The sequence below is a fragment of the Stegodyphus dumicola genome, chromosome X2, assembly GCF_044657685.1.
Source record: "Stegodyphus dumicola isolate Sdum_Otavi_A_Nest chromosome X2, ASM4465768v1".
In the NCBI taxonomy this organism is placed as follows: Eukaryota; Metazoa; Arthropoda; class Arachnida; order Araneae; family Eresidae; genus Stegodyphus; species Stegodyphus dumicola.
The window spans coordinates 175,343,511-175,361,947 of NC_140781.1; the positions used below are offsets into that span (position 1 = coordinate 175,343,511).

The 18,437-nt window shown below is 35.5% G+C and overlaps 1 protein-coding gene across 3 annotated transcripts in view; it reads left to right on the forward strand.

Moving 5' to 3' along the window:
* LOC118196273 (multidrug resistance-associated protein 1-like) overlaps positions 1-18,437 on the forward strand; it is a 148,702-nt gene that overhangs the window by 23,525 nt on the left and 106,740 nt on the right. For 2 of the 3 annotated variants that reach the window (XM_085809713.1, XM_085809712.1), the window contains exons 3-4: positions 493-666; positions 16,757-16,882. In XM_085809713.1, the coding sequence (XP_085665839.1) occupies positions 493-666; positions 16,757-16,882 (300 nt within the window). The remainder of the gene's footprint in view (positions 1-492; positions 667-16,756; positions 16,883-18,437) is intronic. The other variant, XM_085809714.1, reaches the window with a different exon arrangement.

Genomic DNA, 18,437 nt, shown 5'->3' on the forward strand with positions numbered 1-18,437 from the left:
GCTTTGCTTTTTGAACCAGGTTTTAAGATCTCATAAGAAAGATTGGATCTTTTCTGTTATACAGCAATATCCTTCAAGCAGTTTTCTGTATGAAGATAACTGCGTCAACTTTGAAAACTTTCTAAACATAAGAAATATGTCTGTTAAGTTAGCTATTTAAATACTAAGAACTAACTAGTGACACATTTTAAAACTTTTGACAATATTTACTTTAAAAACAAGATAATTAAAGAAATAAGATCAACTCAGTTTAACAGTGGCCATAAGCAACGTTGGCGCATACATTTTCTGTAGCATACATTTTCAAAAAATATCTTTCTGAAGCATTGTTTATAGTTTTAACGATATATGAGAAGTTAACATGCATGTTTGTATTTTGAAACTGTTTAATTTCTTGGAGAATTCATTTTTATTTTATTAGTTGCATTATTTTAGTTTGAAGAACTTGCGATGCTTGCAGTCTAAATAAAAGTACTTTTTTCATTTTTGTAGAGTTTAGACTTCTGGAATAATCCTGTTCCAATCTTTTCTAATTGCTTCAAAACTGCAGTATCTGCCATGATACCATCTGTGATATTTTTCTTATTGGCAGTGTATGATATTTTTTCACATACGGAAAGAAGGAATAAACTGAATCCACGCACCTTCTTACTTCTAGCAAGAATCGTAAGTAACTTTTCTAATTAGAATTATTTATGGCAGAAGATGCGAAAATATATACTTTACACACTTTAATATATATTTAAAATTTTCTTTTGTTTTTAATAATATACCGCTTAAAAGTTTTGCACATTACTTTAACTAATCTTTCTCGCCGAATAATTAAAACAATATTTTGATGTATTGTGATTAATTTATTATCCCAAAACCAATGAACGTAATACGTACTTTGATTGGAAAGTTACAAGACTGATCGTTTTATTCAAAAAGAGATGATTTCATACACCCTCTATTTTTAAGTAGTCCGTTCACAATTAATTTTCCTTTTTTATAGAGTTATAACGATTCAAAAATGAACATTTTTGAGGCCATCAAATTACATGGTCTCATAGAATTGCGGCGTGTTTCATTTCCTTATCTGAGCAGAATGTTTCCTAGCACTTCTCTTTTCAGTGATTATAACGCCGAAAAGTCTTCTGAAGCTAAGTGCAGGCTATATTGAGACTATTCTAGTGCTATCTCGGCAGTTTCAAACAATTCTGCAGTGCTAGAGCACCACAATGTGGCTGGGCATTGTTTTAGAGCCAAAAAATGCTATTACTTTTGAGCAAATATGACCTTAACTTCCTCATGGATCCAAGCAAATAGGTTTTCAATATGTCTGCATAATAATTACCGTTCACCCTTAGCCCATAAGTTCTCAGTGTTGATATTGGTAACTGCAATCAATGGAAAGCTTGCCACAGGGTGCTTTTTAACTACTTGCATGTTACCGTCTTTGAAGTTCCCTCTTCGTTACATACTGAAACACTGAGGATTAGGTTACTGAATATGGCAAAGCCTACGAGGGCTATCCGTATGGAGAGGGATGTTTTCGTGGAAGACTTAACTAGCTTGTATTCAAGTTAGGCGTGGGGAAAAGCAACCAGCCCGTTCGCCTGGGATCGGACCCTGATCGAAATTCAATTATTCTTAACCACTCGATCACTGGTTGGATGAAATAAAGGGAGTCTTAAAACGTTTCAATCAATCATTTTAATTTTATGCAAGGTTCGATCTCTGTGGCCAAGTGAGCTGCTTAGTTGGATGGGCATTTTTAAATACTAGCCACTTTTCTTTGTATGCTCAATTTTTGATCTAAGACATGTTCCCATAATACACTGACTACCAATAAGTATTTGGACACCTATGCAAATGACGATATCTGTGGTCCTAAGGTATGTCACGGACTCTGCTGGTATATATCGTATAGAAAACAGCATCGGCTTTAATCGCATGCAAGATGCCTCGCAGTTCGGAGCTCTCTGATTTCTAGAAAGGTATAATTATCGGGTATCACAAATGTGGCCGATCCTTAAGGGAAATATCTAGCGAGCTGAAGTACCCAAAATCGACAGTGGCCTATGTGATTAAGAAGTGGAAGGTGAGCGGTGATTGTCGGAATGTGCCCCGAGTCGGCAGACTAACGAAACTGAGAGATAGAGACCGACGAGTGAGAGATAGAGGCAGACTAACGAAACTGAGAGATAGAGACCGACGAAACTGAGAGATAGAGACCGACGAGACCGACAATTAATTTTCCTTTTTTATAGAGTTATAACGATTCAAAAATGAACATTTTTGAGGCCATCAAATTACATGGTCTCATAGAATTGCGGAAATTCGGAAGAACCGCACCCAACCGATGGCCCTCATCCGCGAAGAGTTTCAACAGGCATCCGGGAGTATTGTTTCAATGAATACCATCCGCAAGGAAGCACATCTGCTTGGTTTTCATGGTCGTGCTGCTGCCGTGAGAAGGTTTTGCAAAGATAGAAATGCATATAGTAAATATGGGCAAATTAAGCAAAGACATAAAACTATTAAAAGTATGTGACTTAGGCTCAATTAATTTATGAAACAATTATCATATTTTGATTATATATCATACACTATAGTTACCATAACCGTTATTCAGAATATTCCAATTTTATCCTAAAAATATTAATTTTAAAATTGCAGACCTTCGTTTTATCTGTTTTGTCCAGTTCTTGTTAAGGGCGTCTATCAGACGTGAATAAGAGTTAATTTCTCTTGGAGAGTGCTCCAGATAGCCCCCCCCTGCCCTCAAACAAATTGAGATACTATGTAAATACAAGCCATTTCACTTAAAAAGTCCTCAACGAAGGCACACAGTCTCTTAAATAGATAGCCCTTTTGTACTTTGAGGATACCCTTTTGTACCAATCCAACAAATCTTCTCAAGGGATATCCCTATAGGACAGTTCCATAATCAACTAAACTGCATTTAATATTGAAGTATCTCGATTAACCGAACCGGTATATGTTAAATTATACCGATCATATAATCAAATGCTACTGTAAGTAATTTATTTCTAAAGATTATGCATTTGAATGACTAATACATATAATTTCAATTATTTTACAGATGTAGTTACAAAAATTTCGTACGAAGAAACAGTGAGTAAAATCAGTTGATGCAAAATAGCCTTTGAGTTATGTTCTCTAACAGATCCGTAAACAGTATGTATAAGATGATCTACATTGATGAGAGTGTTTAGAGGTGACGGTGTCATTTTGAATTGAAAACTTTATTTCCTTAACTGTTATATATAAATCTTGTTTTCAAAAGTTCATTTAGAGGGATTGGCCTTCAGTCTTTTCAAAACCTATGTGAATAAAATTGCCAGATAATTATTTTATAATAAAGTATAATGATTAGATTTACATTTCTAATTTAAAAATCCCATTGTGAAGTAGACGTAGAGATTAGACAGAGAAAGGAAAACGTAAATAAATGTATGAATAAACGTTGACAAATTTTTTAATGCTATTTTTGAGGGGGAGGGGAATGTTTCATTCGTAGTGTCTGTAATTTTAATATAAATAAAACAATTTCCTTTGATAATGTATTTTATGTTTGTTCTTTTAATTCGCAATTCGCTACCTACGTAAGTGTTTTTTGAGTGTCCGCACTCCCGACGAAACGTCGGCTCACCAGCGATCGAGCGGTAAAATCTCTGAACACTGGTAGTTCGATCTTGAGGTTCGTATCTCGCAGACAGGTTGGCTGCATGGGCGTTTCGTGGTTTTCTTCATGTGTAACGTATATACGAACTAGTTTCACTTAGAACGTCCTCCGCGGAGGCATCCCTCCCTTTAGGCAGATATCCTTCGAAAAGCTATATGTTGCCAAGATAATAGTTTTGTGACAGCCCACGATGTTGCCGAAAAGTATGGCAATCCATGTATGTACGTAACACATGTCAGTTTAACCGGAGTGCAATGCCAGCGATGTGGAATTTTTGCAATTTTCTGATGTTTGGGCGAAAATACATCGTTGTGTATATGAAGAGAACAACAGCACAAAAACGTAGGTTTTCTCGAAAAAGCTAAATGTTTTATTCCTGATGTTCTTGGCATTAAAAAAAATTATTGATTGTTTTCGTGTGGAATTCTTTATGCGCCATCCCTTATTAATGGCCGAGCGGTAAAGTTGCTGAAAACTGATAGTTAGACCAGGGTTTGATTCCGTTTTCGTGATTATCCCTATGCGTAACGTCGATACGAGTCAATTTCGCTTTCGAAGTCCTTCACTTAGGCATACCTCCCTGTAAGCAGATAACCCTTACGTGCTTTGCCATACTCTGATCGAGTGCGTGGCTATTTTGGAAATGATTGCTACCTTTTGTGCATTGGCTTGATGAAAAATTAATCGCCAAAATGTACGTGACTTTTCGGTGTAGGTGCGAATAATCAGAAAATACCCATACATTAAAAAAAAAAATATATATATACGTTATGTCACTGTGCATTTGTATACTAGTAGAATGTTGACTGGGGATTCAAATTTAGAACTTTCTTTCCTCACAGACAGATTCGTGGAAGTGCAAAAGACAATAGCCAGATTCAGAAAAATTTTACTTGAAATGCTAATTATTCTAAATAGTTCTCTTTCGAATGTATTATTTGCGCAGTTTTGGACTTCGAAGAAATAGAAACGAGCAAGTGTATTGTAGTTTGACTGGTTTGCCTTTTTCATGCAAATTTTCATCTCAGCAGGGAATGTATCTCGTATTTCGTGAATATGAGCTAATAAAACCTAGTTAAGACCCTAAATCATTTTATTTCGTTATTTAATTTTCTTTGGAGATTTGTGAATGCCTAATTATTGCAGGCATGACATCTTTTAATTTATGCTTACAAATGTTTTTATTCGGCCAATTTCGTCTACTACTTTCTATTTTGAAACAGATCCTGTAATTAAACTTGAAATGTGAAGGCATTTTTGTTGAATCCATTATGTTGTGAATCGAATGTGTAAGCATTTAATGTATCTCATATGCGATGAAATGAGTTGAACATTAGGTTCCAGAACACTTAACAGCGTAATATCGAATGCTTTTGATTTCTGACGCAGTAAGCGGCTGTGTGTGTGGGGGGGGGCGATCAGGAATCCGAAGCTTGGAGCACTGTGTGCAATCTAAATTCACTCATTTTATATTTAGGCTTAATTCCTATTTAAAACGAACACAGTGTAATTTATATCTTTACGCAATTTTTTTGAATAATAAACTATTTTCAGTGTTAGATCTGTAAGCAGCATTGACACTACGGAAATGCATTGACTAAAATACGCTATTTTCTAAGTTAAGTGCGTACGTTCTAATACTCAGAAACAAATGAAATAAAATTTGCTGTTTTAGAGAGAACGATTAACAAGCTTTAACCTTTCAAAGATCTTTACGACCAGGTTTATTTTTTAAATATGATAATACTATCACTCATAGTGCAGTTTTTGCAAAATCCATCGTGGTTGATAGCATATTAAATAGTCTTCAATAATAGTAAATTTTAAGGAATTTGCTTACAACTTTGTTTAATGATAAGTATTCGTTTTCATAAGAAGACATAAAAAGTGGTCTGACTGAAATTGTCTTAGGTTTGGCATCCATTAACGTTCTTCACTGCGTTAGTAACTCTTCATTTCCGAATGGGACCATTGGCCGACCTTTCCTAATGGGATCACTGACCTGTCAACTCTAACTACTGATAGCTATTATAATGACCAGGTCATTGGGTTGTTATAATGTTTGTCTCAAATTTTCATTTCTTGACTTCAATACTTAATCCTTTGATGGAAAAACTTTTTCAGTCTTTTAATAATTTTAATTGTAGTTATTCTTAGAAATTCATTATAGAAAGAGAACGATATCGAAATACGTTATCTTAAATGAATTTCTTTTCGTGAGTTTCGTACAGAATTGAATAAACTGAATTATGAAATCAGAGGCCACTAATTTTACAAAAATAATATGCAGTAACTTCGTTTTATTTATTTGGTTATAGAGCATTTGTTTTTAAAAATTCTGGTAGCTTTCAAAATAATTAAAATTTATCGCAGTTCTTTGTTAGACTATTAAAGCTTTCATACTGTAGATTTTCTTTCCCTTATGTATAGTTTGATTCTTATACAAACAATGTTGTATTAACAGTTTAAGCGCCAAAATGCGAAAACTTATCGCGAACCCAGTGCAATATCTATCTTTCTTTATATAATTTTTCGACTAATAAATTATTTTGAATAAAAAGACTGCAAGCAGCAATCACAATATGGAAGTGCAAATTTCGTTCACTGGTAGTGATTAACTAAAAATATGCTCTTTTCTAAATTCAAAATATATATTCTAAGACACAAAAACTAATGAAATAAAATTTACTTTCTTAGAGAAGACTGAGCTGTTACATATGTCATATATTTTTTATAGTTTTTTTTTAAACATACAATAATATTACCACTGGTAAAGCAGTAATACTTCTTGCAAATTATCATAGTTGATGGAATAAATAAGTGTGAAACAGTCTTCAATCATAGTACATTTTAAGGAGTTGTTTACAACTTTGTTTAAAGATAATTCTCAATTTTCATATGAGGATGTGATATAGGTTTTGACTCAAGACTATGGCTAGATTACATAAGATTTTCTGAATAGATTGTAAATCTAATTAAATATTACATGTATAACATTCTTTAGTTTTGAAGAAGGAGAGCGTTTTAAAAATATTCTCTGCAATATAATGACTCCTTTCATAGTTAATAAATTAAAAATCTATGCACATATTAATTAAAAATGCTGAAAGTGCAAAAAATTAATTGCATTTTTGAGGTCTTTCAATCTTCGTTAATTTCGACTCCAAGCTAATTCTGATTTTAAATAATTCGCCATATTTTATTTCCCACCATTTGGTTTCTTTGAAATCACCCAACTAATCAACAATATTTTTTGCACCATTAAAACAAATTCTTCTCGGTATGGGTGGCAGAGTTTCATCATAGGAATAAAAATTTGTTTTCAAAATACTTTGCAAATCATGATTAAATTAACGCATAAGCACAAAAGACAGTATACATATATATATATATATAAGAAGTAACAAAATACGATAGCTGCTTTAAAAAAGTAATTGGCGACCTCAAAATTAACATTCTAGATCTGGTGATCTCCCCCTAAATTCATCTCTTCTCCCAAATTCAAGTTATTTCTACGTTATTTAACGCTACTAACTAACTAACTAATGATGGATTAGCTGTACTTTTACATCAAACTTTGTATAAACAGTTTGACAAATTAGTTAAGTTTCTCTCTTCCTAGCTTCCACCACTGCTAAAATAATCCCCGCTACTCTACTTCTCCGTCTAAAATGGCCACGTCTTAATTTTAAGAATCAATGTATATGGCAATTTATCGGTATTTTTGACCTTTTGTACTTAAGCATCCCCCAACATCAGCAAGTTAGTACGCTGATTTCATTGGAGAGGACATGCCAAATTAATCGTTAGTGTTAAGTGTATTATTTAGTATTGCATCATATTATAGTTTATACAGCAATGTTTGTTGTATTAAATATGTGTATCTACAATAAGACAACGGCTTCATTCAAATTAATCATGCGATCATACGTAATGCTTAATGCAGATATCTCTTGCCCAATCAAAGTAATTGTAAACTAAAACCTCTTGACTTCCTCCTCTGCATTACTACTGCGACACTCTCTCTTCTCGCTTGTGCTTTCATCCTGTTAAGACGCTGCTGCAGTCATCTATGTTCGCTCCTATCTCTATATCAAAATCTCTATCTCTGTATCAAAATTGTTCTGGAAATAGGCACAATTGGAATGCCAAGTGAATTGTGGCCAAAAATGTGAATTTAAATAAATATGGAATTTAATCCAGTTCGACTGTTTCTTCTTCAAAACCGATGTACGCTCTAAGCATCAAGTATCTACACCATCAACATTTCTATGCAGCTACGTTTTAGTGTTCTTACGTCAGTGCTTCCAAAATTGTGCTTTTATTACATACAGTGGTGGCCAAAATTGTGGACACTTTTGGAAATTTTTGTTTTTGAACTTTGTATGCTTATAGAAAATGTTACGTTTCGCAAAATTCAAACTTGTATATATCATTTTAAAGAGAATTTATTACTGAATTCAATACAAAACACAAAATTCAATTATTTGCAATACAAAAAAAGTTATATGTACTTTAATATAAATAAAAAACACAGTTATGAGGTGGTTTGTAATGTCTAGCTTTCCTGGCCAATCACTGTTCTTGTTCTGAGAACCAATCAAATGTTAGTAACTGCCAGTAGAAGCTGACATCATGTTTACACTTGAAACAATTATTTTGCTTTGTTCTGTAGAAGGAGGACCTGTTTCTTATACGCTGCAATTACAAGTAGGAATTTTTGTAAAAATTTTTAATATTTAGTCAAGAAGCAATGACATCAAATAAAAGAGTAGATTGGACACCTAGAAAGAGATGTAATATTACTGTGTTCCGAGAAAGTGGTCTTTCCTATGCTGAAATTGCAAGATAGGTGGGTGGTTCAGTGACTACATCTGGAGTCCGAAAATTCTGTTTACGATATCAGGAGACAAATTCAATAAAAAACAAAGAAGGAAAAGGCCGAAAAAGGTGCACCATATCTATTGATGACAGAAGAATAAAACGACTATGTCTCCAAGATAGAAAAATGTCATCAACGGCCATCAGAAGTGATCTGAATGATGCTGGTGTTTCTGTCAGTTCAAGAACAATCAGGAGAAGATTAACAGATGTTGGACTGAGAGGTAGAATTCCACGAAAAAAGCCTTATCTTAATTTTCAGCAACGAAAAAAAAAAGACTACAGTGCGCAAAGGAACACATTAGTTGGACAGATGATCAGTGGTCACAAGTTATATGGAGTGATGAAACTAAGATATCGTTATTTGGTAGTGATGGGCGAAAATATGTAAGACGTAGAATAGGAGAAGAGCTACGTCCTGACTGCATTCAAGCAACTGTGAAGAACCCAGTTAGTGTTATGATTTGGTCGTGCATGTCAGCAGATGGTATTGGTCGCCTTCATGTCATCGATGGGACACTGAATGCCAGAAAATACATTAACACTATTCTAGAACCAAAACTTCTACCTTCCATCAGAGATCTCTTTCCCAACAATGCTTCGTTTATTTTTCAGCAGGATTCTGCTCCTTGCCACACGGCCAAAATATCGAAAGAGTGGTTTCGTACAAAGAGCATTAAATTGTTGTCATGGCCAGGAAACAGTCCTGACCTCAATCCTATCAAAATTTTGTGGCACCGTTTGAAAACTCTTGTGCGAATGAGGCGCCCATCAAATAAAAGGGAACTAATTGAGGCTATAATTGTTTCCTGGCATCATGTAATAACGAAAGAAGTGCTTAAAACTCTTGTCAGCTCAATGAAACATCGATGTGAAGCTGTAATCAAAAATAAAGGGTACCCTACTAAGTACTGATAACTCACTGCAATTATCACTATCTAATGTATATCGATAACTAATATCGTTTAACTTTTTTTGTATTGCAAATAATTGAATTTTGTGTTTTGTATTGAATTCAGTAATAAATTCTCTTTAAAATGATATATACAAGTTTGCATTTTGTGAAACGTAACGTTTTCTATAAGCATACAAAGTTCAAAAACATAAAAATTTCCAGAAGTGTCCACAATTTTGGCCACCACAATAATTAAAAGTAAATTAAAAAGCCTATGACTTGCGCTAAAGCTGCAAATTAATAAACCAATAATTCATAATAATTTATAGTTAGAAAACTTTCCATATACAATCTCCAAGGAACACAAATTCAATTTAAAACCATGGATGAAAAACTTTTTATTATGAATTTAAATTAATTTCCTTGGAAATGGTGTATGGAAAGTTTTGTTATATAATCATGCATTTTGTAATAATTTTAAATTCTTATTCTAAAAACCTAGAACTGATAATAGTAAATAAGAAGAATGCAACCAAAGACTCTCTTGCATAATTATGGTCTCTTGCCGTTTTTTTTTTTTTTTTTAATTTGTAACATATTTCAACATGCATCTATCAGTGGAAAGTTCCAAACAGTGAATTGCTTCTTATTCTACTAATGATCTGTAAGGGGGGGGAATTGCAATCTGAGGAAAAAAAGGTTTACAAAAATCATAAAGTTGAAGAGAGATTGCAATCTAATCTTGAGACGCAGACTTCAGCTTAATACCTGCAGCAATTTTAAGCTAAGGATTTACGACTGATCTACTAGTTTCAAAATTAGTTTTCTAGATGTTACAGATATAGAGCACAAAACCTTAGAGTATTAAAAATGAATTCTTGGAAATGGCGAAAGCAAATAATAGAGGAAAATATTTTCGATGAAATTATTTCATTCTAAGAATCTATTTCATTCTATTGGCGGACCCGGGTTTAAATCCCTGGAACGAGGTGGTTGCAGGAGTGTTTTTGTGGTTTTCTGTTGTGTAGGTTGATACGAGCTAGTTGCCTCAGATTCTTTGACGAAGGCATTCCTTTCTCAGGGCAGATAGTCCTCATGTACTTTGTTGTAACCTAAATCCAATCTGTTTCATCATAAATAATGCTATATGTACAATTGAGCATTTACTTAGCTGAAGGAAAGGCTTTATTATTCAAAACCTAGTAGCTTATTTATTTCATTAGCTTGCTTACGAATGGGACTTGAGACGAATATTTCTCTCGAGCGGCAATATTTTTTCTACTTTGCAAGAACACCAAATCCGAAAAAATAAATTTATTCATTTATTACGAAGTATTTTTTTCTTTCAGATGTTTAAAAAAATGGTTTTGTAATATAAAAAAAGAGGCTTCAAAAATTCTCAACATGTACAGCTTGAATTACTTTCATCTGACGAAAGGAGCAACTGAAATAAAGTTTTAATAGATCATATAAAACCTTTTTTCAATAAAAAAATTGAAACTTTTCTACAAATGGGAACTGAAAAACTATGCTTCTACATATACTTCTATTAACATTTTACTTTGTGAAAGTTTTACAAATTTGCAATCAAACACTTAACATGCAAATAGTTCTATTTGTCCACGGACCCCAGATATTTAAGATATCTCGAATGGTTTTGATGTCGGAGGATGAAGTTCTTTCTTAAATAGAATACCGTATTTGACGGCATATAAGACGCACTTTTTTCCTAAATTTGGTCTCAAAAAAGTTACCTACGTTTTATACGTGAAGGACACAGTTTTACACGTGAAGGACACAGTCTTATACGTGAAGTTAATTGCATTCAATAATTTTTTATTTGGCTTTTACGAAACGAGAACTAAAAGAAACCACGCTATTGAAACGTTTTTTCCTTGTGTGTGGCCGTCTAAATAAGGGTGCGTCTTATATGCCGTCAAATACGGTAAATGGGATATTTTCCTCATTGATTGGGAAAGGAACTTAGTCTTTTAATCTCCTTTTCAGGGGTGCAGTTTTCCCTTAGTTCATTTTTAAGGACGATCCCGCTCGTCCAAATAGGGCATTTTCATGTAAGCGATGATATTAACCGACTGAACTGGCCAGTGGCATTTTCAGAGGTAAACCCTTTAGTGCATATCTAGGGTGCTCTTGGAGGCCAATTGTAACGCATCATTCCCCTGAAAAAGTTCTTATTAGCCGGATAATAGCGAGTGGGGCCGATTACCACAGGGATTTATAAGCTGCCATTTTCAGTACGAAGTTACGTTGCGAGAGATGTTAGAGGGGACTTTAGCCATTAATAGCCTCCCCTCTTTTATAAACCTTCCTGCACCAATGAGCCTTACGTACAATTATGCGTACGTATCACGGTTGTTGTATGCATCACGTATGACTGTCATGGTTGCAGTTTTCATTAAATCAACTATTTCTATACCAGATTTCATTAAAATTTGTCTGTCTCTTCTGGAGATAATCGAGGGAATGGGAAAATACTCTTAACTTTAAGCACCAGTATAGTACTTTTTGTTTGAATACGGTGTCGCACGCAATGGTATTCGCCAAAGGGACGGACGCACGTCGAGGACTTTTAAGGAAAACTGACTCGTATCCGTGTTATGCATGGGGAAAACAATGAAAACGCTCATGCAGCCATCTTGTTCACGGGAATTCGAACCCCGTACTGAACTACCAATGTTTAGCGACTTAAACGAGTATAGATTAGGCTTTATATGCAAATCTTTCGTTCACTACAATTTTTGTTATTTCTGTCGTATGTAAGTCTACTGTGTACTGCAATCAATGTCTAGTCTAAAATAGTTCACGAGCTTTTAAATAAACGGTAATGAAAAATAAGCTTCTATTTAACAAACGAAAAGTATAATATACTATTGTGTAATGCGTAAGATGAAGAATGAGGAATATTGTTTGATGCGTTATCCATTCATTATAAAATGCTTAAGGGGATACACTATTTTTAATAGGGGTGATGAAGAGAAATTTGTAGTGCAAATTTCTAGTGGAAAAGAAAAAAATCCTTCAGTGTAATATTTGTCATACAGATCTCGGGCTATTCGTCTCTTGAAGCTATTTTTTTATCTAGAGTGAAGAGTATTTTCACAAAGAGAGAGAGACATTTCTGTAGGCTTCGTTATGGAAAACATGATTTATTAGGGAAAGATGAATTGTAGTTGTCCACTGAGGAGGTGCCCAGACATGTTTTATAAGTCTTAGGTGCGAACTTGTGAGCTCTACAGAAAATTTGTTTCATTATGCGGAAACAACCATACAGAAGATAGAATTTTTCATTAATAGATTGTTCTGGATTTTCTTTGGTGCAAATAACTTTCTTCTTTCATGGTTGTTGGCCTGCATGTATGAGCTCGGGTTGGTTGTTCTATATCAGAGGATCCATGCTAGAAACTTAGTTAAGGCAGTAGTGCTACACTGACTACCAATAAGTATTTGGACACCTGTGAGAGAAAAGAAAAACTAACTTTATTAAAAATCAATAGTTGGTAGAGCCTCCACGAGAGGTAAATTACAGCGTGGACCCTCCAGGGCATACTTTCCACAAGTCTTTGTATGACAGCTAGTGGTATTTTGTTCCACTCGGCTTGGAGAAGACATAGAAGTTCCTTCCCCGATTTTGCACGGGTAGTGCACCCCTGAATTCGGCGATGCAACTCGTCTCAGAGGTTCTCGATAGGGTCCCAGAGGTTCTCGATTGGGTCTGGACTCTGGGCAGGCCAGTTCATTCGATGAACTCCATTGGCACCATACCAAGCCTTGCTTAACGTCGAAACATGACAACTGGCATTGTCGTCCTGAAAGTAACAGGGGTCCAACCCGTAAAACTGCCACAACATAGGAAGCAGATTGTCATCCATAATAGTGCAGTAGGCATCGGAGTTGAGCTTACCATGAATGGGAACCAAGGGTCCCAGCCCATACCAGGAAAAACACCCCCAGACCATAATTCCACCTCCGCCGATGCATTCTGGCAGGAGACGTTCTCCAGGTAGACGCCAGACCCAGACCCTGCCATCCGAACGGTAAATGTTGAACCTTGATTCGTCACTCCAAAAATCCCGTTTCCACTGATCTACGGTCCAATTTCGATGTGCTTTGCACCACATTAACCGAGCAGCGCGGTTGGACTTTGTGATCAAAGGCTTATGGGCAGCAGCACGACCATGAAAACCAAGCAGATGTGCTTCCTTACGGATGGTATTCATTGAAACAATACTCCCGGATGCCTGTTGAAACTCCTCGCGGATGAGGGCCATCGGTTGGATGCGGTTCTTCCGAATTTCTCTGGACAGCACTCGTCGGTCTTTATCTCTCAGTTTCTTTAGTCTGTCGACTCGGGGCACATTCCGACAATCACCGCTCACCTTCCACTTCTTAATCACATAGGCCACTGTCGATTTTGGGTACTTCAGCTCACTAGATATTTCCCTTAAGGATCGGCCACATTTGTGATACCCGATAATTATACCTTTCTCGAAATCAGAGAGCTCCGAACTGCGAGGCATCTTGTATGCGACTAAAGCCGATGCTGTTTCCTACACGATATATACCGGCTGAGTCCATAACGTACCTTAGGACCGCAGATATAGTCATTTGCATAGGTGTTCAAATACTTATTGGTAGTCAGTGTAGTGACTGTCTCGTCTTTGTAAACAGGGAGCAATAAGTTTTGCGGTATGAGAACTGAGGATTCTATTCACCCACGAAACCAAAATTTCAACTTATACACCTTATAAGTTTTTAAGCTCGAATGATGTACCTTTATTCATGAGCTTTCGGTTTATTATTTTGACATAATAGCATAAATATATCTGCTGCAAGGAAGCTTGCATAGCCTTTTAAACAGAAGAAGTGCATGATTGATTACTAAATTATTAAAAAGACTTTGTTGTTTGTGCTGAACATTTGCTTCTTTTCCTATTCGAAGAGTGCCCACCAGCGGCCGAGCGGTAAAGTCGCTGAACACTGGTAGTTCGGTCCGAGGTTCGAATCTCGCGAACGGGCTGGCTGCATGGGTGTTTTCGTGGTTTTCCCCATGTGTAACGTGCATACGATTCAGTTTCCCTTAGAAAGTCCTCCACGAAGGCATCCCTCCTCTTAGGCAGATAGCCCTAGTGTGCTTTGCCATAATTAAATACACGCATACACACCTATTCGAAGAATTAGAAAGCGAATGATAGACTTTTATTTAAAATATATATATTAAGTAATAATTATTTCTTTTATTATATCTTCCCTTTAAAAAATGATGATGTTGCAAATCATGGGCTAGAGGTTGTTTCTTTAAGTAACCACCCGAGATAAGCAGGAAGAAATTGACAATTTATCATAAATAATAATGACAGCAAAATAAACAGCTGTAACTAGCTCAAGAAGAATATGGATTATAAGCAGTACCTCCTTAGGGCATAAGAAATAGCTTCAGTTGCAAAAACCTACCTTAGAGCGCAATTCAGCATTTTTTGAACGGCAGATTCTCAGAGATGATTATCAAATAATTCTACCTAGCTCTTGGACGCCATAATTACGAGGGCAATTCGTAAATTATTCTCCATTTCACTGTAAATATGTCCACTTCGCCGTAAATAATAAATAAAAAAAAAAAAAAACCGCATACATTCAATACATTTTTAATTTACATTTGAAAGGTACCAACTTATCAATCTCTTCTGAATAAAACTCAGCCGTCTGGGATATCAATTTATCCCAGCGGTTTGAAGTATCTCATCGGCAGCGAAATGCTGTTATCCCAAGCCATTTCTTCTTCGCATGTAAACTGATAGTAGTTAGAAGGAGCCAGGTCTGGGCTTCAGGGTGACGTTGAAACACGTCTCATTTGAAGCGGCGTAAAATATCTTTTGTTCGTTCAGCAATGTGAGGGCGAGCGTTATAGTGCAGAAAACCGAACACCAGATGTTACCAGGCCGGGACAAGTGTTCTGGATGGCTCTTTTCACTTTTCTCAGTGTTACAGTGCGCTTCAAAATTGACAAGATTGCATTAGCGTCCCAAAACACTGTGACCATAACCTTCCTCGCTGATATAGTTCGACGGCCTTTTCTCAGCCGGATCATGGCATGGGTCACATGAGCACAAAACAATGGCAGCCATGCTCTTAGGGGCCATTGTTCTGTCTCGAAATTCACATGCGCTACTCAAGTCTCGTAGACAGTCTCTATTCTGTTCAAAAACTCATTCTCTTCTGTGGTATCTGGAAAGAAAATCTAAGGCAGCTCCCATTCGATTGATTTTGTGGATATCCGTGAGCATTTTCGATACCCATCGAAGTTGATCCCAGAGCTTCCTGAAGCCTAATTTTCCTAAGCCTACCTAACACAAAATAGTCTGCGAAATATTTGGAAATTGTGAAAGTTCCAAGATCGGGAGTCGACAAATCTGACGGATTTTGTTTTCAATTTGTTTGACAAGATCATCACTCGCTACGGACAGTAACTCACTCCTTGATCCATCATGAATGTTTCTTCCTTCGTTTTGAAAAATCTCATCCACTGATGCACTACACCTTTACTCATCAAGTTCGGAGCCGTATATGACACACAAGTCATGATGAATATCTGCTGCTGACAGTGTTTTTGCCAGAACCAATCGTTACTCCTCTTACTTCGCATTTGGCAGGATTTTCAATAACAGCGCACATTTGTGGCGTTATAACCAGCACACTTGTGGCAGTACAACACTCTTTCACTAGGATAGCAGGAAACTTACTGAATCACAGACTGCTTGATTTAGAAATGTTGTGGAGTGGCGCTAGTAGTAACTCCGCTCGCTACTACTAGCGCCACTCCACAACGGAGGCTCGTTTCCGAATTGCTCTCGTATACGTATTGAACGGGCCTCCAAAAACTTCGTGGAAAATAGCTTTTAAAGCTTCAAAAATGCATTTTCCCGAATCTTCGAGAAAGTCACCAAAATCCTGCTGGAACATTTTAAACCGTATCTTGCGTTCTACTAGAGACATTTTAAAAATTCAAATGTCGTTAGACTTGGAATTGCAGTATCTGCTGTTCTTAGAAGAGAGAGACTTGTATAGAAAACATGCGACCAGAAATTCGGTTATACACAAAAATTTATGCTGTCGGTGTAAGGTAGAATATGGAGCTCATTCTGCGAAATTTCTTATGCATCACATTAGTTTTGGAAAAAGAAATTGCCATGTAAAGGCTTAATCCTTTTTTAAATGATATTCTAATCAATTTAGAAAAGTATGTATACTGTTTTAATGTTTTTTCTTTACAGGTCATATCTGTTATTTTAATCTTTCTGTCAGTGGGCAGCTTTTTACCATCTCTATTCCAAGGTAGCATGGAAATTTCCTTTCATGACCCTAGATTTGTTGGTCACTTTTTAAAAATGTTCACAAACGTAAGTAAATTTTATACTAAAATTTATTGAAGTTATATTCTGAATGTTTCGTTTTCCTTTTATTTAAGAAAATGAGGGAATGGGTGTTTTATTTGATCCATGCTTTCAAAGGAATACAATTTTATAAATAAATGGTTCTGATGTTTAAACATAGTATACGTGCGAGAATTGAGTTTTAATGTTTTTCCGGAAAACGGCGAGTTTTAAAATTATATCAGTCTTGACATAGCCTTTTCAATTATGTAAGGATATGCTGCAAACTAAATTCTATATTAGTGCATTTTCTTGTGGACCATGAAAATTGACAATATCTGTAAAACTTTGACGATATCTTAAAAACAAATTCATTTAAACTTACGACAAGAATTCAGACAGCCGAAAATCTCTAATGCTATTCAAAATAGCAACAAAATACTAATTATCTTTTTTGTAAACTCAGCGCCATATAAACTAGCTTTGCAAGCAAATGACGTCGCGCGGTTTTCTTCCGGTCCCTGCCATTTTGTTGAAATCTCAGTCTTTCAATGATTTGAATATGCACGCCAGTATCACCAATCACATAACTTTGAAAATTATCTACTGCTTGCTCTTCTATAAAAGGTAGGTCCCAAATTAATTTTTTTATACATCTGAAAAGCTCAAAAATAACATTTAACCTACTTTATTGAGGAATTAGGTTGCATGAAATCGAAGCGAAGATCTTATGAGTGCTGTTACTTCACACTTGTCCATTATAGGCGCTAAATCGCACTGTTCGATGACAGTTTTTGTTTGCCGCAGATGCTTTATTGAAAAATACGTAAGTACCCTTATTTCTTACGTGATGATTTTCTAAATAACTTACTGAAACACAATTGCACATTGAATTATGCAGGGCTATAAGTTTTAGGAGGGAGAACCCCGAGAAGGAGGAAAGAAAATCTCCTCCTTCTTGAGGTGTTATTTCTACTTCTAACAATCTACAATGTATATTACGTTCCTTTACCTGAGGAATCATTGTATTTAATATTGTACTTTCAGGTAAGTAACAGACGTGTTGTGTTGATGGGCCACATGCTATGGCAAAAGTTATGTTTGGTATATAAGATAAAATTTCGAAGATTAATTACTGAATAAAGATTACTGAGTGTGCCCGATAAGCAAGTGAATTTCAATTCAAATCAACTTCTTTTGCGTTGTGACTGCAGTAACCTAATTATTAAAAGTTCTGGATTTGTTCGTCATATAACTTTATCACTCGATAATTATCAAAACAATTTTACTTCTTACTTGTGTAGTGCCAGTTGACTTTCACTTACGACCGCATCGCATAATAAATACATTTAAACAAATGTTAATTTTATTTATTAGTAGATATTGAGTCATTTCACTGAATTCTTGATTACATATAGGATTTCCACAATTACACAAAAGTTGCCGTTAATACTGTACCGTTCTTTATGGTTCTAGCACCATTACTGATCGAAGCATGTGCAACACAAATAAATCCTATTTCATCTTCATGATGAATTATATCGACACAATGTCGTTAAATGCGTTGGTGTCAGATCTACAG